Source organism: Thermobia domestica, chromosome 16, assembly GCF_964235325.1.
Source record: "Thermobia domestica chromosome 16, izTheDome1.hap1.1, whole genome shotgun sequence".
Classification (NCBI taxonomy): domain Eukaryota; kingdom Metazoa; phylum Arthropoda; class Insecta; order Zygentoma; family Lepismatidae; genus Thermobia; species Thermobia domestica.
This window is the reverse complement of record NC_137469.1, coordinates 87,865,890-87,887,146: the sequence shown is the minus strand read 5'-3', so window position 1 is coordinate 87,887,146 and position 21,257 is coordinate 87,865,890. Positions and strand designations below refer to the sequence as shown.

The 21,257-nt window shown below is 35.5% G+C and overlaps 1 protein-coding gene across 1 annotated transcript in view; it reads left to right on the top strand.

Annotated features, from left to right (window-relative positions):
- LOC145672532 (serpin B3-like) overlaps window positions 1-20,935 on the top strand; it is a 156,764-nt gene extending 135,829 nt beyond the window's left edge. Inside the window, exon 8 of the mRNA XM_081741692.1 lies at window positions 15,805-20,935. Coding sequence (XP_081597818.1) covers window positions 15,805-15,947 — 143 coding nt within the window. The 3' untranslated portion in view covers window positions 15,948-20,935. The remainder of the gene's footprint in view (window positions 1-15,804) is intronic.
- The last annotated feature ends 322 nt before the right edge of the window (window positions 20,936-21,257 follow it).

Sequence of the window (21,257 nt, the reverse complement as noted above, 5' to 3'; positions counted from 1 at the left end):
CTATCGCCTGCCCTCGCAACCATCTACTCTGAAGAATTTGCAGAAGCCTTATCTGCGGGAAGACACACGAGCCCGGGAGCAGACCGGATCACCTATCAGCACCTGCAAGATCTTCCAGCCTCAGGTCATCAACTACTAAAGCAGTGCTATCAATATGTCTGGTCTACGGGACATATACCGCACAATTGGAAATATCATTTAGTAATACCGATTCTTAAACCGAAAAAACCAGTGGGTCACGCCAACAGTTATAGACCTATTACACTGCTTCCCTGCCTCAGTAAAGTGCTGGAAAAAATTATATTACGGAAAATGGAATGGTACCTTGAATACCATAATATTCTTCCACCTACAATTATAGGAGCTCGTAAAGGTAAGGCTACGCACGATGCGCTCTCCACCTTTCTCATCGACATCTGGCAAGCCTTTCAACATCGACAATATGTAGTGGCTCTTAAATTGGACTTTGACAGAGCATATGATCGGATCAACCTAGATAGACTGGTGCAGCATCTTTCAGATATAAAAATACCATCTCAATTTATCAGGTATGTACACAATTGGCTGGTTAATAGACATATTAGTATAAAATATCGAGGGAAAATCTCTGACCCGCGCATCACCTCTCAAGGACTACCTCAAGGCTCATGTCTCAGTCCGCTTCTATTCAATCTTTACATGCTAGAATTTCACCTAGCATTGAGACAACATGTCAGAATCCTGAGTTATTTCGATGATCACTTAATATATGTACGCAGCTCATCTTTAACTGAAGCCAAACACAAACTTCAAGCCGCTCTACTATACATCCAACATTGGAACTTAAATAACGGTATGCACGTCAACTGGGAGAAAACTACCTATACCATTTTCACAAGGAAACGACAAGTTGGAAACTTTCGACTGCAAATAGACAACCACATACTGACACAACAACCACAGCTTCCTTACTTAGGAATTCACTTTGACTCCCGTCTATCTTGGAAGCCTCAATTAGCATCCCTTCAGGTCAAGATTCAACCTTACATCAATATCATAAGAAGTGTTAGCAACAAAAAGTGGGGGATGGACATAGGACCACTCCTTCGAATATCTCATCAATGTATAGAATCCATATTGAATTATGGCGGTTACCTCCTATCTCCGATTCCAGCGAGACTCAGTACTATACCTCTCCAACTTCAAGCTCTTACTCACCGCACGATATTCTCATTACCGCAATCTGCACCGACAAATGCTCTCTTAGAAGCAGCAGGTACAATACCGTATCAGATACAAACACAGTACACGGCTGCCCGATACATCATGAGCAGATTAGGAACTTCTTCATCTACAGTTATTCCGAAATTGGAACTGCTATATACACAAAATCGAACCGGTTCTTTACCGTATCGCCACAGACTTCCCTGGCTGTATCAGGCTTATGTTAACCTCCGCCGTTGGACACATGTTATCTATCGCAATCCTCGCCTGCCATGTTATAATAGTCAGTATACTACCACTCTTCAATCAGTGGAACTGGGATTTCCAATCACCACTAACAAAAGAACGAATCTCTTATGTCCGCGAAGCGTGGCGCCGAGATGGGAAAATTATATGGAGCAACATCATCCTTTCCGCACTCTGATCTATACAGATGCTTCCAAACGAACGCAAGGAAGACTGGAATATACAGGAGTGGGCATATACATACCCCACACAGCTCAGTTTGTAATTCAACGATTACCAAATCAAATGTCTATATTTCACGCAGAACTCTGGGCTATTCGCACAGGCTTAAGACATGCAATACAGAATAAATATCGTTCCTTCGGCATCTGTAGTGATAGCCTTAGTGCCTTACAAAGTTTACATACAACGGCTTTATCGAATCGAGTATCATGGATTCATAATAATATTAAACAACAACTTTCGATTCTTAGGGAAAGAGGTCAATCTGTCTCCTTTTTCTACAGTCCAGCACATCTCGACATACCTGGCAACACTGTTTCAGACATATTGGCAAAGGCCGGAACACAGGAAGATCATATCATCAACATCCCTCTTCCATCACAGAGTCTACACGCTTTACTTCAGCATCAAAGACAAGAAAACTGGAGACGCTACCAAGAGCAAACAAGACATGGCAAAGGTAAACACTTCTGGAATATATTTCCAAGTCCTACGACCAAAAAGTGGATTTCACCCGAAGGTTGGACGAGGAGACACGTCTGCTTACTTTTTAGGTTATATCTAGGTTTAGCCCAAACGCCCTATCGTTTATATCAGCAAGGATACCGCAATACTCCTTCCTGTTACTGTGGATATTCACAAGGAAGTCTACACCATCTCATCTTTCAGTGTAAGTTAACTCCTGCTTATCGTGATATCCTTTACATGGTTCTGTACCGGTACCACAACACAACACCAGTGAATGTGGCGTTTATCTTAGCGCATAATATACGCACCGTAGTTTATCATCTTCTCCAATACATAATAGTGAACAACATTTCACTCTAACAATACCTTTTACTACAATTCAGTGAACATATTTAACAAGACCAGTTCATCTTAGTGGACCGTATAAAGTGCATCAATACCGTCACAATCCTCAGTTTATAAACTGTCCAAAGGTGAAAGCCGGGGCAAGAAAGCAACAAGAAGAAGAAGAAGAAGAAGGAGGTGCTAAGTGGTGATGACAATCTAAAAAATAGTCCCTTGAATTCAAATGCCATCGTAAAATACTTTTACTGTTTTTAACACTTTAATTATTTTGTTTTAATGGTGAACTTATTTAACGCCCTTTGATATTTGTATTTCTGATGAAGGATATTTATTATGAATATTTATAAAATCTTTTCTGGCATGCTCAGCGTAAACATACTGACGCTGAGGCAAAAAGCCGCGAAAGGTACTCTAAGTGGTTATGGCGGTTGATAGGTTCTACTACAGTGACGCTCGAGAAGAATATCAAAGTTTTTCCTCACAATCCTTCAAGATTTAATAAGTTTGATAATGAAAAGAATGAGCTAAATCTGCGCAGGTATATAAATATCAAATTCATGCAAAATCTATGTTCGTATACCAAGACAACGTTTGATATGTGAAATCATGTAAGCAACGAGGCATGATCAAGGAACCTACACAGGTTAAAGGGTGAATTCAACTTGGAATTGAAAGGTAATAACTTCCACGGAAGCTAAATAATGACTGGCCAACGAGCAACAAGAAGCATGGAGAAATCTTCTTCGTAAGAATAACTACATGATCCCCCCCCCAAATCCATCAATTTATAGTGTGGTTAAGTGTGATACCGAAATGGCGTGTGTTTAACACTAGTGCATTGCGTAATATAAAATTTGGCCGGCATTCGTAGTGCGTCATTTTCCTTAAAGAAAGGAAGAATAAAATTAAAAATATATAATAATTTCTTCGCATAAATTACACATTTATAAAGTTTTGGGCTCATGGTATTTTGGTACATGTTAAGTAAAAATCACTAACAAAATGTTGTAATGTCATTAACGTAAGTACTATACATAACCTGTGTTAACTGAATAAAATTTACATACAATCAATTTCTTTATGTACAATTACCTTTACAGCATTTCTGCACAATCACTACCCAAAAATGGTGGATGTTTTCGTCTAGTAACTTGTACTCATTCCGCTATCGCCAGCAGGCGCGGCAAGGACGGTGGGCGCTCGTAGTTGCAACCTCCATGAAACAGTATTTTGGTTCGCGATCCAACTTGGAGGTTTGCGCACTCTCTATTGTAGTATTATCATTTTAGTTACGAATGCCTCTTTCATGCCAGTGGCTAAAATCCACCACAGGTAAGCTGTTTTGAAAGGGAGTTGTTTCCAGCAAGGTTATAAGATTTGGTTATCCCGAATGGAATCAGGTAAGGATCAGACTCTACCAGTCACAAAAGTGGTTAGCTCGAACAAGAATTAGACTCTGCAGACCATAAGAACGGCTGCCCCGAACTGGAACCGAACCCAACACGATCCAATCGTGTTACAAGAATGGCTTTGCCGAACAGGGACAAACGAGAATCGAACCCTGCATGTTTCGATGGCGCTCCGAAACAGGAACAGAACTCCTTCACCGTACATGTAAAAAGTAGTTATTTATGTGCAGAAACGTAAAGGTATAAAGTATCTGACTCGTACTTAGAAATTTTCTGTAATTGCGAAAAATGGATGAAAGTAATGTTAAGTTAGTGCTGGACGCACTTAAAGCCAACAAAGAGGAACTCATTGAACAAACTAATAAAGAAATGCAAAATTTACGTGAATCTTTAGAAAATAAAATAGAAAAAAGTAATATATCTTTAGAACACAAAATTGAAAGGGTTAGCGAGCAAACTAATAGTGTACGGGAGTTTTTAGAAAACAAAATAGGAAAAGTCGGTAAACAAGGTAACGTATGGGAATCTTTAGAAAGCACAATAGATAATTTTGGTAAATCTTTGGGAAGTAAATTTGTGGAAGTCAATGAAATAACTGTAAAGCACGTTAACGATAAACTCCAGGCACAAATAGAAGTTGCAAAGAAAGAAATTTGGGGTAAAAGTGAAGAAAAGGGGGTCCAAGCACTTGAAAAAATTGAATCAATTGAAGCTCCAATTGAAAAGGCTAGTTGTGCAGATGTAGAACAAAGGTGCCAAAAGGTTGTAAATGAATCAGTTTTTGTTAGCGCTTGCAATGGTAAAGAAACAAATAGTCAGCCAGTGTCATACAAATGTAAAGGTTTAGTTAGCCAAACTGTTACGTCATGTAGGCCTAGTGTTCGTTCGAAGTTTAAACAGAAAGTAAATGCTTTGAACATAAAATATTTGTCATGTTACGGAGGAAAATGCACTGATAGGTTTTGTACGTGTAATTGTACTAATGTAGTAATATTAATGAATGGAGGCAAGAGAATGCGCTCTTTACTCATTAGTCATATGTTGAATTTAATGGAGCTAGGATGCGTCCAAAGCACGTCACAAACAGATAAGTTAGCATGTATTCCAAGTAATGACATATGTTCGTACTTCGTGAACATAGTTAGGGTTCAGATTGACAAAAAGGAAAACGGTGGTAACAGTTCTCACTTGGTTGTGATAAATGTGTATGTTGTAAATTTCAAGCGCATAAGGTTTTATTGTTTTCTATGCACCCAAATATGTGTAATGAATGATGAAATCAGTTCAGGCACTAGTAACATCAATGAGAATAATGTTAGTGGAATATCATGGCACAAACAAGTTGAAAGTTGTCGAAATAATTTTAGTAAGTTGCAGTATAATTTGAATAAATCCGTCAGCAAGTATAAATATTGGTCACAGCGTAGTAAGCACACGTCCGATAAGAAACGAAAGTTGTGTAAATTGAAACGAAAAATAAAAGGAATGCACAAAATATTGCGATCTTTTGAAAGAATGTCAAAGTTTGTCCGTAGGAATTTTAAGAAAACCCAATGTAAGCACAAAGGCAATTGTATGGTGGTAAGTAGTAATGAAAAAAGCAATGTAGTCACTCCAGAAAAAGCACAATCAGAAAATGTAAGTGAAAAGCGAAATGAAAAGTTGAAATCTAGTAAATCTTGTAAGTTGTTCAAAAGGTCAAAAGTCAATGCGAAAGGAAATAATATGCAGAAGTTAGTTGTTAAAAATCATGATGGTGTCCGTGAAAAATGTAGAAATCAGGTAAAAAAAACCGTGTTGTAGCGAAGCGTCGAAAATTCAAAACAAACGTGAGAAAAAAGCAAAAGTTAGGTTAGTCCAACGAACTTGTGCTAGGTGGCACGAGCATTCAGTAACAACACTTACGCGTAATCACGCAGGGAAAATGAAAAACCGGGTTGAGTATAAAAGCAAATTCAATGCTTCATATATAATTAGGCAGAAAAGTTCACGCAATAAAATTTTGAACGAAAATAAGTGCAGTAAACATAATTACAAAATACGTAAAAATTGCAAGTTCGTGAAGCAATGTGGTAAGTCGAAAGTCAAAATTTCTGTCAATATACGATTTGTTGTTGCTACTGACAGTGAAAAATCATACGCGTATGGAAAGCCAGTGTTTATCAAAGTAAATATTTGCTGCAAAAAACATACAAGCAATTACGAAGATGTGTTTATTAAACGTTTTGGAATAAAATTCAAAATTCTTGTTGTACTTGAAAAACCAAGAGTAGGAATTGGATAAAAACATGCTTGCGAGAAAACTGGATGGTGTACATTTTGAAAACTTGACCGTAGCAATGTTTAAGATTCTTGAATATTACCAAAAAAAAAAAAGATGATGAATGCAAGATTAAATATTTTGTTTTTAGAATGTAAAGAAATTAGAAATTGAGAAGATTGGTAAATTGTTAGATCCTTTAACTGGTAAATCAATTGGTTCACATTCAGTGGATAGACTTAAGGTGTGGAAACCTACGAAACAAACTCGTAAAATCTTGTTAAATCTTGCAGTAAAACATAGTTCTGAGAAATACCATGATGTAATTTCAAGCGAATTTAAAAATTCAGATCTAGAAAGCAGTGTTGAAACTGTTCTTTGCAATGCATTAACTACAACACCAGTATGTTTATCTCAAAGTGTTCAATCCAGAAGTAATAACCAACGAATACATAAAATATTGGAGAAATTGCTAGATATTGATAAGTATTTAAATTTTCTGTACTGTAAAAATTTGTGTTCATCCGATGTATTGGAATTTGCGTTAGTAAACTTACAGAATCCTTATGTGGCACTAAATGAACAAGTACAAGGAATGTAAAAAAAAAAAAAAAGGTTGTTTCATATGATATATGCAGGCATCTGTGACCAGCTATGCGACTTCCAGATGGCCGTTGATATTTCTTTTCCAAAGCAATGGAAAAACCAGCAAAGAAATATGCCAAGTCATGGAGATGAGGTTCCCCCCCCCTTTTATGTGTAATGGGTAATGTAACATATTTTTAACGCTCGGAGTAAGCTATTTTGGTAAATCCCATTCTTTATTATTTTAAGTTTTTAACCTTGTATTCTTTAATTCGGCCTCATCTCGGGGTGGTAGAACAAATAATTCATTGTGGGTAGGTTTCTTCGAAATTTAGCCAAGCAGATCCCGTCGAGTGATCAGAGAGAGTCATAACTGAATTATTACGTTGTAAAAATTTAGCTGTGAATCTTTAAGGCGCCGATAAATTTTATTAAATCTCGACAAAACGTATATTACTCAATATTGTGTGAAATAAAGTTTTTAATATGTAATATGTTTTAAAAATTTGTTTACGAATAAAAGATTCCATTTCATATATTCGTGTTACTGTATTATTGCATTGTGTTTGAAGTTAACTAACTAATTAATAGTGCTGTTTAAATGTTGAATTTTGAGTGTTTGAATGATAAAAATTGCACATTATTAGGAGTTATTTTGAGAATTAGTTATAAGGAAGCATATATTGATGAAAAGGTTATTTTTGCATTTCATGTGTCGTTTTTCTCAAAATATTGAAAATTTCATGTGTTTAGTACGATAAGAATATTTAGTGTAAGATGTAAAAACACGAGTCAGATACTTACAAAAAAAAAAATTGAAAATTTTATGATTTAAGTAATAATGTAAGAAATATATTGGTTTGATGTTAATAAATAGAATATGAATAGGATATAATATAAAATGAAAATATAATAGATAATCAATATTATTCAACTTATATTGAAATATTGTATTATGAAAAGAAATGTAATCTTATATTTACGCATACAAAAGAAGAGCCCATTTAAAGTATATAGCCCATAAAATAAAAAGCCCATCTACGTTTGTGTAAAGTGTTAATGAACGATAATGGATCAAATGTTAATAATGGAAGAAAGAAGAGGAATAATAACCGGAAAAATAACTCTAAGAAGAGGAAACCTAAGATCCCAGGGTTCTGATAATCTTCAAAGAAGATCATCGTCCGTGTCGCACGCCATTTGTGAGTGTGTAGCCCCCCTCACTCCCATTCCATTTTAAAATTTCCCAGTTACTGTTGGCTGAATTGGAATGAGGCTTCATGTACTGTTCGTCGACGCAAACTATGTTTTGGTTTTATCTTTGTAAAAGTTGGCAACCCTGTGAGTGATGACTCGTGCTTCCTGTGCACCGAACAAAGGAGGTGCAAAGTGGTGATGACAATCTAAAAAATAGTCCCTTGAATTCAAATGCCATCGTAAAATACTTTTACTGTTTTTAACACTTTAATTATTTTGTTTTAATGGTGAACTTATTTAACGCCCTTTGATATTTGTATTTCTGATGAAGGATATTTATTATGAATATTTATAAAATCTTTTCTGGCATGCTCAGCGTAAACATACTGACGCTGAGGCAAAAAGCCGCGAAAGGTACTCTAAGTGGTTATGGCGGTTGATAGGTTCTACTACAGTGACGCTCGAGAAGAATATCAAAGTTTTTCCTCACAATCCTTCAAGATTTAATAAGTTTGATAATGAAAAGAATGAGCTAAATCTGCGCAGGTATATAAATATCAAATTCATGCAAAATCTATGTTCGTATACCAAGACAACGTTTAATATGTGAAATCATGTAAGCAACGAGGCATGATCAAGGAACCTACACAGGTTAAAGGGTGAATTCAACTTGGAATTGAAAGGTAATAACTTCCACGGAAGCTAAATAATGACTGGCCAACGAGCAACAAGAAGCATGGAGAAATCTTCTTCGTAAGAATAACTACATGATCCCCCCCCCCAAATCCATCAATTTATAGTGTGGTTAAGTGTGATACCGAAATGGCGTGTGTTTAACACTAGTGCATTGCGTAATATAAAATTTGGCCGGCATTCGTAGTGCGTCATTTTCCTTAAAGAAAGGAAGAATAAAATTAAAAATATATAATAATTTCTTCGCATAAATTACACATTTATAAAGTTTTGGGCTCATGGTATTTTGGTACATGTTAAGTAAAAATCACTAACAAAATGTTGTAATGTCATTAACGTAAGTACTATACATAACCTGTGTTAACTGAATAAAATTTACATACAATCAATTTCTTTATGTACAATTACCTTTACAGCATTTCTGCACAATCACTACCCAAAAATGGTGGATGTTTTCGTCTAGTAACTTGTACTCATTCCGCTATCGCCAGCAGGCGCGGCAAGGACGGTGGGCGCTCTTAGTTGCAACCTCCATGAAACAGTATTTTGGTTCGCGATCCAACTTGGAGGTTTGCGCACTCTCTATTGTAGTATTATCATTTTAGTTACGAATGCCTCTTTCATGCCAGTGGCTAAAATCCACCACAGGTAAGCTGTTTTGAAAGGGAGCTGTTTCCAGCAAGGTTATAAGATTTGGTTATCCCGAATGGAATCAGGTAAGGATCAGACTCTACCAGTCACAAAAGTGGTTAGCTCGAACAAGAATTAGACTCTGCAGACCATAAGAACGGCTGCCCCGAACTGGAACCGAACCCAACACGATCCAATCGTGTTACAAGAATGGCTTTGCCGAACAGGGACAAACGAGAATCGAACCCTGCATGTTACAAGTTGCAGTGAAAGATATAGCCTATACCAATTGAAAGAGCTGTAATAGAGATGAGCATTCCCAAAAAATTAGCTGCCCATAGCAATAGGTTCAAGAAATATAAGGGGTGGAAGTTCGGGAAACAGCAAGGTTGGACAAGGGGAAAAAGTGCAAATTCCGCAAAAAAAAAAAAAAAGGGGGGGGGGGCACGGCAAAATACAATGCTGACAAGTGATGTATAGAAAGAGACTTGCCACAATAGGGAATAAATAAAGGCCACCAGTTGGGTTAACAGTGTTGCCAACTGCAATGAAAAGTGCATGTTTTGCAAAGAGCATTATATGAAGTGAGTGCAATATTCAGTGTCATGTAGAACATAAGATATGACGTGTATAATCAGTGGTACAATCTAACAAAAGAGAATAGAAAAAACAGAAGTACGATAAATACGGAAAAGACGAAGTTGGCCATAATGCACCACATTTGATCACGAGCTGTGGATATTAGAATGAACAAAACAAGAAAGCACCAACTATGCAGGAAACCGACGTACCTAGAGTCGAAAAGAAAAACGAGTTCCAAAGTTGGCAGCACTGGCCATGAAAATCCAGACAATTCTCATATAGTTAGGCCACTCGCTTCACAAAAAGAAAATTCCGGCAAGAGGCATTAGCCTTCGCATCATTTGTACATGCACGTCCACATTGTACGTGCAATTGTTCGATGAGACAATGGTCCAAACAGAAGATACATTTGCAGTGAGCACAGCGGAATACTGTCAATCCTTCACACATGGTACAATGATCGCCTGTGAATGTCTCGAAACAGTACTCTAGAGGTGTCGGAACCTTTGGTGGTCTTTTTGTCACGTATCCACATGTGTAGAAAGCAAACATAATCAAAGGCTTGATCTGCTGTGTGTTGCTGTCTGCAGTACTATCACCGCCTATATGATATATCCAGAGTATCCAACCTAACTCTGCGACTGAAATAGTTTCAAAGCGAAAAAAATGTGACACATCCAGTTGTGCAGGAATGTACCCATGTCAGTGGGCGACAAACTTCTGTGAGACGCAAGTGCCCCCAAGTCCCCCATCATAGGGTCCCAGGGGCCAACTTCAAAATTTCAAATAGCACCATCGGTCGAGTTACATTTCTTTCGATAAATCATGGAATATGCAACAACGCATATCAGAAATATTTACTATATGGGATTTCAAAATGGCCGCCAAAAATATCTGCTCGGTGACAAGAACAACGTGCATTTTTGGCGGCCATTTTGAAACCCGTGCTTCATATGGCAAATGTTTCTTATAGGCGATGTTGTATCTATCCAGAGAAATATCATCCGCCCCCTGTTCCTATTTGAAATGTTGCGGTTGACCCCTCGAGCCTTATGATGGGGACCCTGGGGACTTGCTTCTTACAAAGTTTTCTTGACCCTCGACATGAGTACATTCCTGTGCAATTGGATTTGCAACATCTCTTTTCGCTTCGCAGCAATTTGAGATCACAATGTTCGATGCCATGTTAAGACACAACATATATTTTTGGCGGCCATTTTGAAAAACATGCTTCATATAGCAAATGTTTCCTATATGTGTTGTTGCACATTCCATGATCTATCGAGAGAAGTACCACTCGGTCCCTGTTGCCATTTGAAAGTTTGAAGTTGGCTCCTGGGGCCCTATGATGGGGATCCTGGGGGCACTTGCTTCTCACAGACTTTTATCACGCCCTGACATTGGTACATTCCTGCACAACTGAACCCGTCACATTTTTGTTCGTTTCGCAAATCTTTCAGGTCACAAAGTTTGGTGGGACACCCTGTATATTCCCACATACGACCCAACCATGACATAATGTTTACTTCTATTATAGGTTGTTGGCTCAACCCAACCATTTCATGTTCCCCGACTTGGCATAGCCTCAATCACTCTACCATTGATGCATTCCGAGTGATGCCTGTTGCCGGAATTTTCTTTTTGTGAAGCGAGTGGCCTAACTATATTAGACTTGTCTGGATGTTCATGGTCAGTGCTGCCAACTTTGGAACTCGTTTTTCTTTTCGACTCTAGGTACGTCGGTTTCCTGCATAGTCAGTGCTTCTTGTTTTGTTCATTCTAATATGCACAGCTCGTGATCAAATGTGGCGCATTATGGCCAACTCCGTCTTTTCCGTATTTTTCGTACTTCTGTTTTTTCTATTCCCTTTTGTTAGATTGTACCACTGATTATACACGTCATATCTTATGTTCTACATGACAGGTTGATACTGAATATTGTACTCACTTCATATAGGGCTCTTTGCAGAACATGCACTTTTCATTGCAGTTGGCAACACTGTTAACCCAACTGGTGGCCTCCATTTGTTCCCTATTGTGGCAAGTCTCTTTCTATACATCACCTGTCAGCATTGTATTTTGCTGTGCCCCCCTTTTTTGCGGAATTTGCACTTTTTCCCCTTGTCTAACCTTGCTGTTTCCCAAACTTCCACCCCTTATATTTCTTGAACCTATTGCTATGGGCAGCTAATTTTTTGGGAATGCTCATCTCTATTACAGCTCTTTCAATTGGCATAGGCTATATCTTTCACTGCAACTATCATTTTCGGAAGGTTCCCTTGTAAGATCGAAAAAATATATATATAGTTCTTTGCGAATAAATATCTAACACTGGTTGTACTCTTGTTTTATATTCCTTTTCATATCTATATGATATCTTCAAAAGATGTAGTTAAGGGGCCTGATCTCTGCGAAATTAAAATGCCGCTACTTTTACAGTAATTATGTGATATCGATATGTATATATATAGATAGATAGATAGTGCAAATCTAACGATAAATGTGTGTGCTTAGTAGTATAAGTGATATTACCTGTGAGATCGATAGTGAATGGGATAGTAAGCCAATGACAGAATAAGTAGCATTAGTCACCGTGATATCAGTGACAAGACTTTGATCTCTTAATCCCAGAAATGGGAGAAATGTATTCGGTAGATACTTCGACGAACAGAATATGTGTTAATGACGATTAGTAAACGTAATCTTATGTATATTATGTGTGTATAAGAAATGCAATAAAGTGAAATGCATGGACACCAGAAAGGATGCTTAATAAGTATGCTATTATAGCTTGTCTAGAACTACGAGAGAGGACTCGTATAATTACTTTAAAAATTTTCATATATGAGATAAAGACTCATTTCTAACCATCACCTCAAGTTTTTTCCTTCACTCTTCATATTGTAGATTGTAATTATATTCACGAACTTATATTTCCCAAAAGTTATATATATATATATATATATATATATATATATATATATATATATATATATATATATATATATATATATATATATATATATATTATTGCATGTTTATACAATTCTGTGTTTAATTTCCTAATTGATGTAATAAATGTTCGCCAATTGTAGTTAGATGGTTTCTTTAAACTATTTTCACCCATGTCGATACGCTGTCCTGTATATATGTGAGTGTGTGTGAATGAATGATAAATTTACTTTTAAGTGATAGCATTTAATATTGATTTACTATGATAGTGTTCATAATAAGTGTGTAATAGCATGTTATATGTATTAGCGTATGACGGAGGTCATGAAATATAACCAATTCTAAAGTAGTATAAATCGGCGCTGGGAGAAAGTCAAAAATAATAGGATGAGCCTGAATATCGATGGTCTTTTCAGAAATCTCAAAACTTCTATTTGTGAAGAATATATACATTACTTTAGATTTTTTCTTGGCTAATTCAAATGTATGTTCGATCTCCATTATAAAAATTCAAATACTGGATACAGGTTATTTAACATTTCGAAATAATAGACAAACAATTAAATTAAAACTTCTCGTCACCTGGGCTGGGTTAGGACAACTCCCATTTGTGCAGTTGCCTGGATCCAGGTCGGGATAGTATGAGGGAACGTGTCTCTTCGAGATCACTTTAGAATTGATCCTCGAATAATAATATTCGAATATGAATCACCTTTTAATAACTATTCAGGTTTCTTTACCATAGGTTTCTATAATTGTCCAGCAATCCTTTATCCCTAGTTCCTTCTTCCTTTCTCCTTTTATTATTTCTCTTTCCCTCCTTTCTCCTACCTTCTTTTCTTTCTCACTCTTTCTTTTCCTCTTTCTCATAAAAGTGAGGAGGGGTCGTGACTGGGAGTTGTCGTTATAGACACGCTCATTAAATTGTTTTGATGTTTCTATTCGGAAGTCCTATATGAATTAGTTGACAAACAAACACATGAAGCAAGAATTCCAAAATTCATTTTATTTTTTATTTTTTCATTATTGGCTAAATTATCAAGTTAAAGATGCAGTTGAAAATAGACAGCGACACACCATTCTTCCCACTCATGATCAATCATTTCTCTCTTCACAACTACATGGCGAACAAATTTTATCTGATCCCAAACGGTTATCGTCGAATATACGCGGTTAAAGAAGCACTCTGATTAACTAAATTCAAAAGACCTCAACAATTTATCCCTCTACAAGGAACGTTCTCTTCATTGGCTTCGTGACCAAGTCGTGGCGGATAGTAATCTAAAGGTTGGTGATTCGCGCCCACTCTGGGCTACATTTTTTTTTACTTGTTTAAAGTGTTGTTTAGACTCACCTTAATGTAAACACATTACAAATATAGGCGATTTAACATATTTTGGGGGAGTAATTTTGTGGTTCATTGACGCTTACGGCATGGGAAACATAGTATGCACGTTCCCCAGGTAAATGTCAGGCATATGCCTAGGGGCGGGCATAGACTATGACTATCACTTGCCATCTATGTAATTTCTCTCTCGGAGGTACATAAGGCACATAATGGACACATGTGTGAAATGAATAACGTGATAAATATGTCTGAGTAAGAAGCTTCGGGTCTCATGAACTTCTTTACCTCACCGTGTAATGTGATAACTGTTCGTCTCTATATGTGATATGTTTATGTACATGAGGTTATCTGTAAATCCAACTAGTAAAATTACTTTCATAAAATGCAAATAAGGAGCTTAAGTTCTGACGTTAAAGCTTAGTTTCTTTTGTTGATAGAATTTTTAAATAGTGTAAATGTGTAGATTTCTGATATGTACTAGATGGCTGAAAGGAATATATAGAGTCGACAAGTGATGCTAAAGATGGAATCCAACTACAAAGAGGATTTCGAGTTCGAGCTGATGTCATGCCGAACTGAATAAAATAAGGGTTGGTGTTCGAATCCTATATAATTAATTAATCACGCTGTTGACCTAATCTTGATGATCGCCGATGTACACTCATGTCCAAAATTATTGTGGCACGTCTATAAATATGTTGTTCTACGAATATAATTTGATAACGAATTCGTCCGGTATTTCTTATAATGTTAGTATGTGTATAGTCGGTAAAGACATGTATGTAGCAAATTTCATGTCAAAAGAGCAGTAAATAAGAACAATAAAACGAAAACAAAACTTTCTTGTCCATTTAGCAACATTTTATTTTACTCATTATGATTTTCGTATTTATAATTCTTTTCCTATGAAATTTACCGCAAATATATATTTCCCGATCAGTATTAAAAGTACCCTGCAACATCATTATCAAATTATATTCTTAGAAGAAGACAGTTATAGATATGCGACAATCATTTTGGACATGAGTGTACATACAGATATGTTAATATGTAACTGCACACTTCTTTACAAGTTTACTTTGATAACCCTCTCTTTAAGAAACGCCGTGTAATCCAAAATACTATAAATCGCCATAATTATATTCAGGGATTCTAATCCAAAGTGAACTTGGAAAGCGATATCCTGAATCCTTTATTCTTAAAATTGGAGTCCGTATTCTCTGCATTGTTGGACAGAGGACGTGACAGTGCTTCCATCTATTGGTTAATAGCACCCCTTTGAACTAACCTTACCATGTCTGCGTCCCAAAGCTTATGTCCAATAAGATAACGAACATTAAATTGAGTGACACTTGTTTGACACACCGGCTTCCTTTCCTACTTTCAAGCCTGGAGCTAACCTCATAATTACAGTAGCTTTCCAATTGGATCAGACTCCTGTATAAATATTATGATCTCACCAAACTCGGGCCCATGACTATGTGGGAGAAAACATTCTAATAGATGGCAGCAAGCTCTATCTATTAGAGTGTTCTTAAATTTAATTTAATCTAAAGTTCTTGAACCATTCTGTTGCGCTATACTTTCATTAAATTTATTTATTTTCAAACTTTGATTAGATTGCCTTAAAATTTTTTTAATGTTCTTTCATTTTTATATTTTAGTGGAAGTGGGAGAGACGAGGATTATAGGTGACCAAGCAATTACCTTTTCAGTAAATCGTCCTTTCCTTTTTTTCATTCAAGATACCAAGACTGGAGTTGTTCTATTTATGGGATCAGTGCGAAACCCTGTTGAACCTAAATGAATTCTATATACAAGTATTTGAACTCTTGGAGCAAATATATAGAAATAATACATATACCTCTTGAACAAAGCTGTTTAGCTGTTGAAGAAAATCGCTTATGTATGTAAATAACTATTACAATAGAGATCAATTGAGGAGTTTGTAAAAAGAAGTACCTAGAAATTTGTTTGTTAATTATTTATTTACTGTTAGAATAAGATTAATGCCGCTCTGTGATATAATTACGAAATTTGTAACCTAATTTGTCTGAAGAAACTCAACACTGCTTATTTAATTACTGCTATAGAGGAGTCATCTGAAATTGGTCTCTGAAATTTCTTACCACCTGCGGAGGAAAAATGCAACCTCTAGTTTGGTGCTAATATTACCAACTACGTCCACTCTGTATTATACCATTAAGAAAACTGCAATTACATCGATCAGTGATGCCAAAATGTTGACACAAAAGGTCGCTATACGAGAGGTGAAATGACTCCAATTTGGGGTGAAAAGCCGCTTAAAAAAGTTATTCGTGAAATCCGTTGTCTATAAGCATTGTTTAAAAGTTGTAAATGTAAAATAAACAATATGTTCTACTCACATCTTTGTCAACAGGGTACAACCAATCCTTGAATTCAGGGATCATTTCACATTGTTTCGGGTACTTTTGTTCATATTTTGGAGTCAAAATAGTTCCGAAATAATTAACACTACAGTACTTACGTTATGCATTTTTTTTAAAAAAAAAGTGCAGAATAATTAAACGATCCCAAAGGACAAATATAAGAAACACCCACTTCGCCTTTATTCACGCATCTATAGCTAATATCGTTGCTATCGGTAATGCTGTATTATTTGTGTTTCTCAACGGAAGCTCTGCGAATTAAAGGACATCAAGTTTGTAATTGTTCTCCGTTAGGGGACAAGAGTAACAGATAACAATGCAGGATTGCGGCGGAGTGAGTACGCTGTATTCCCAAATCCTTTATCACTTGCGCTGATTAAAACAAACAAAAAGAAAGAACAAAAACTGTTTTGAACTAATAATGTTTTTCTACATATTAACAGGTTGTTTGCAGCAAAAAGTCGCTAAATTTGTAAGTACGTAGCTAAATAATCATTTAAAAATCGCCAATCGGAAAAAATATTTTTTGTCACTATCGTAGAGGTCGAATTTCCGAGATTTAGCGACTTTTCCCCCAAATTGGCAACACTGACATCGATACACCGAAAAACCCTTGATAACTGAGTAGTGACAACGCCGCTGCGAGCTGTCAGAGATCTTCTCTTGCTGGTTCCTCTTTAGTAACTTAGAACCTTTGTACAGAGAGCTATTTTCCGTCGTCTGTCTAAATTTTCTGCATTTCTACCTTTGATGCGGTTTATTTTTCAATTAGAAGGTTACTGATTTAGATCTCACGTTGGACTTTCGATCCTATAAAAGTTTCGGTGCTGAAAGCAGACCTTAAGTAAACAAATTAAAAGTCAATTATTATTTTCTGATTTAATATTGAAATAGAAATGAAATCTTACTTAAGTAATCATGAATTTTAGAAATAAGTATTATTAGTAAAAAGTTGATTGGTGTGCTCATACTTTTCTTTTGGTTTGAATCTTCTACATTAATCTACGCAATTCATAAATTCCTTTTTGATAAGAAACAAAGCTAATTATTTTTTTTAAAGTTGATTTAAAAGGTTATCGATACTTATTAAAGTAAAATTATAATCAATGCACTTTTTTTTACATGGTATTTAAATAAGTTCAGGACAAAAAAATCTCGTTTATGGAAGTTTAAACATTTGTTTGTTGAAATGATTCAATGATGCGCTTTTCCCCTAAAATTTTAACAAAGCACCGAATAATGTCTAAAGGGCACTCGTGTTCTTCATTCATTTTCATGCAAGTAGTGAACTTTAAAAAATTGAAAATTTTCGAAATTTTTATACAAAAAAAAAAAAAAAAATAAATAATTAATACCCTTTAAAATTTAATAATGAAAAGATATTTTTATGTACGATTTTCAGGCGAAATTGTATAGCTTCAACAAGATGAACACACATACTGGAGAACTGAAAAGGTACTTACTCCTCAATAAGAAAACCATATTATTTGTATCTAAGCATCCTAATCTTCCTTATATTTCTCCATGTACACACGTTAGTGAAGGTAATCATTTGCGAGAACTTTGCTTATTATTAGCAGGTGCCAGGTAGGAAATGGTGCATTGATGACATTGATGTTTACCTAGCAGCTCAACCAAGCGTCCTCTGTGGCCCTTCTTAAATTCTAATCTTTCTATTAGGTGCTCTTCCACACTAAGTTTAGTTACTATAGATATAAATATAGACATAAATATAGGTACCGTACATATTTTGGGTGCCAAAATCGCTCTATAGTTACATAAATTTGTGTTAAGCTTACCATTAGATCCTTAAAATGTCATCAAAGGTCTTCCATTTTGTTGACTGCCTTTCCAAAGTGACGTGAAACTTGTGCCAAGTGCCCATTTTCTCTTTTTAATACTAGAATGTTAAACCGTATTATACTACTGGTTCGTTTTCATGAGGGTCTTGGTTCCATTGGCTGCTAGCGATTTTGCTGAATAACTAATGAAATTGCGTACAGCATCTGGCGCTCAAGACCCGCTTAAGAGTAGAGAAATGTTCAACTCATGCTTCAGGAAGTACTCTGTTGAGTAGTCCAAGTAGTTTAACAAGGGAAATATGTTAAAACCGCAACTATTCAGGCAGTTATGAGAAGCTCATGTTTACGTTCTGAGAAGACACTGTCACTAGAGGGAAACTGAGTGATGCACTATCTCCAAGAAAAAGAAGCTCGTCAATTGATCACTTTGACACAATGTAATATTGTAAGAGATGATATATGAGCTGAGTTTTGTTACCAAGTAAACATGCCACTTTTGCTGAACTAGGGAAATACACTGAATGAATGAGAGCGTTCTTGACAAGTAGAGAGAAAAACAATGGCTGATGACAATACAAGTTTAGAAGTGTTATTGCGCAGATTAAGAATAAGGGGATGCTAGACAAAATATTTTAACATCACGTTTCTTGGAATAAGTAGTTTCCTAATGTATTGTATTCGCTTGCTCACCAATAGTGTACAGATTTACAATATGGATATAAACTGGTACGTAACAAAATGACTATTCAATGAACAATTGACTGCGTTTCATCAAAGTTTAAGTGATTGTATATGGGAGGAAATAAGAAAATCAATTATCTTTGATCATGTACGTAATTAGCGTGTTGAAATGAGAGTTAAAATAAATGTAAACAAGTGGAGTACCAAACAATGAATTAATATTTCTGTTTGTTGTAACGTCAATATAAAATCACAGACTTTCTGTTGAAAAAGCAACAGGAAAGAGTAAGTTTGTAAACAATTATAATCAACATGGTACAAATACTACGAAGAATGTCAAAATATATTTCATTATTTGAGTGTGTTACTTCCTTGAACAAAGAGACATGATAATTTAGTAAAATATCGTGTAGTTACCATTTGTTGAAGAACTGCAGATCAATTCATAAATACGTGTCTTTGTTTAATTTTGATTTGAACACAAATTTCAATGAACCATGTTTCGAAGTGTTTTAAAAATCACGAGAGAAGTGCTTCAGAAGCACAGATGTGCTGCACTGTTATTAATAAAATTTGGTAGGTTAGAGGGACTTATTTCCTTGAGATAGGCCTGAATTTAACACTGAAAGAGACAGAGGAAATAAGCGAATTTTGAGAAATCTGTGCGTATAATGTTGTTTGCCATGAGTTTTCAACTATGACATTATTTTCTCTTGTTTCATATTTGTGACCTGCTTGTAAATCTTTAACTTTGATACTATTTTATCTACTAACTTTTACTCTTTAATTATTTTTTCAATTATTTATACTAGTATATTTAGTGGCTTAATTGCTGGAACAAAATATTTGAAGTGGAAGTGGAAGTTAAGTGAAAACAGCATAAATCAAATAGTTTCTTCTCGTAACGAGACGATAAAAGTATTTAGTAACAGTTAGGGTTACCATATATCGTCATTTATGAGAACATGTCCACATTTTGAGAACAAACATTTGCGTTCACGTATATTTTCCGAAACACATTGGTTTTTCTGCATTAAGTAAGTCCAAGTGTATTGTCAAAGCAATTTCAGACATTTCACATGTAAAAATATGATTGGCTATGTGTAATCAAGGGAGCATGCTATGTAAGAACTTTTGTTTAATTTATCTTTCATGTATATCAATATACGTATTTTTCATGATATTTTAAAAGAAAAGTTGAAAGTAAAAAATAAGTATTATCCTCCGTTTGCCGAAAGTGTCAGATGGAAGGAGGTTTATCGGCACTTTGGCATTTCAGAACATGGCAACCTTAGCTTAATTTAATTGCCATTTATGAAATTGGTGGTAACTATACTAGTTTGTGCGGTAGAGTAAAAGCCACACGTGTCAATCACATATATATATATATATTTATTTGATCTTATGTATAAATCGATGGTTTGGTAAGAGTGTACTTTGAGGAGAACAAGTGATTTTGTTACAGAATGTGGCATTGTTCAAATAAGATGAAGTAGGTATAAGTAGTGTAGGGTCGGGTTAGCTTAGGGTTAGGGAAGTTTAGACCCATTTTGTTAAAAAAAAAAAAAGAGTGCAATTCATCGTATTGCTATTTATTGTGAATCGGTTCCTATGCATGTTCTGCTAAAAGTGCACTTTTTGCCGATGTTTCCTCCAGAGATAGAAAAATAACCGGTTCTGACCCGCTTTTGCACCAAGAACCCATGCTAAAAATAGGGACTTGTCCGGAGCGTTTTCACAAGAACCGGTTCATTTTCCAACCCTGGTTTCCTCTAAATAAATGTAAATAAATTTATATTTTTGTATTTGTTATGTTCATAATATATTACACTACTGTACCTAAGACACATGTATATATCTATAGTATATAATTACACAATGCATAAAATGTATTTATTAAATTATTTTATGAATACCAAAAGATATGCCCTTTAGTATATTAATATAATAATAAAGTGTGTTCCTTCAGATTTTTTAAAAATAAAATAAATGTTGTGAAGTTTATATTTGTTAATTTAATTTGTCTACAAGTATTTTTTGTAATTAATTACATATATTACGTTTTATATTGCAAGGTTATAATGATATTGGAAATTCAAAATTGAGCTTACAAGCAACTTGTGCATAATTTGAAAAATGCAATTCTACAAGGGACCGGGAGAATCACGTCTCACTATTTCTCTACGACATATCCATTCTTGACATACAAATTTCACCAAGGAT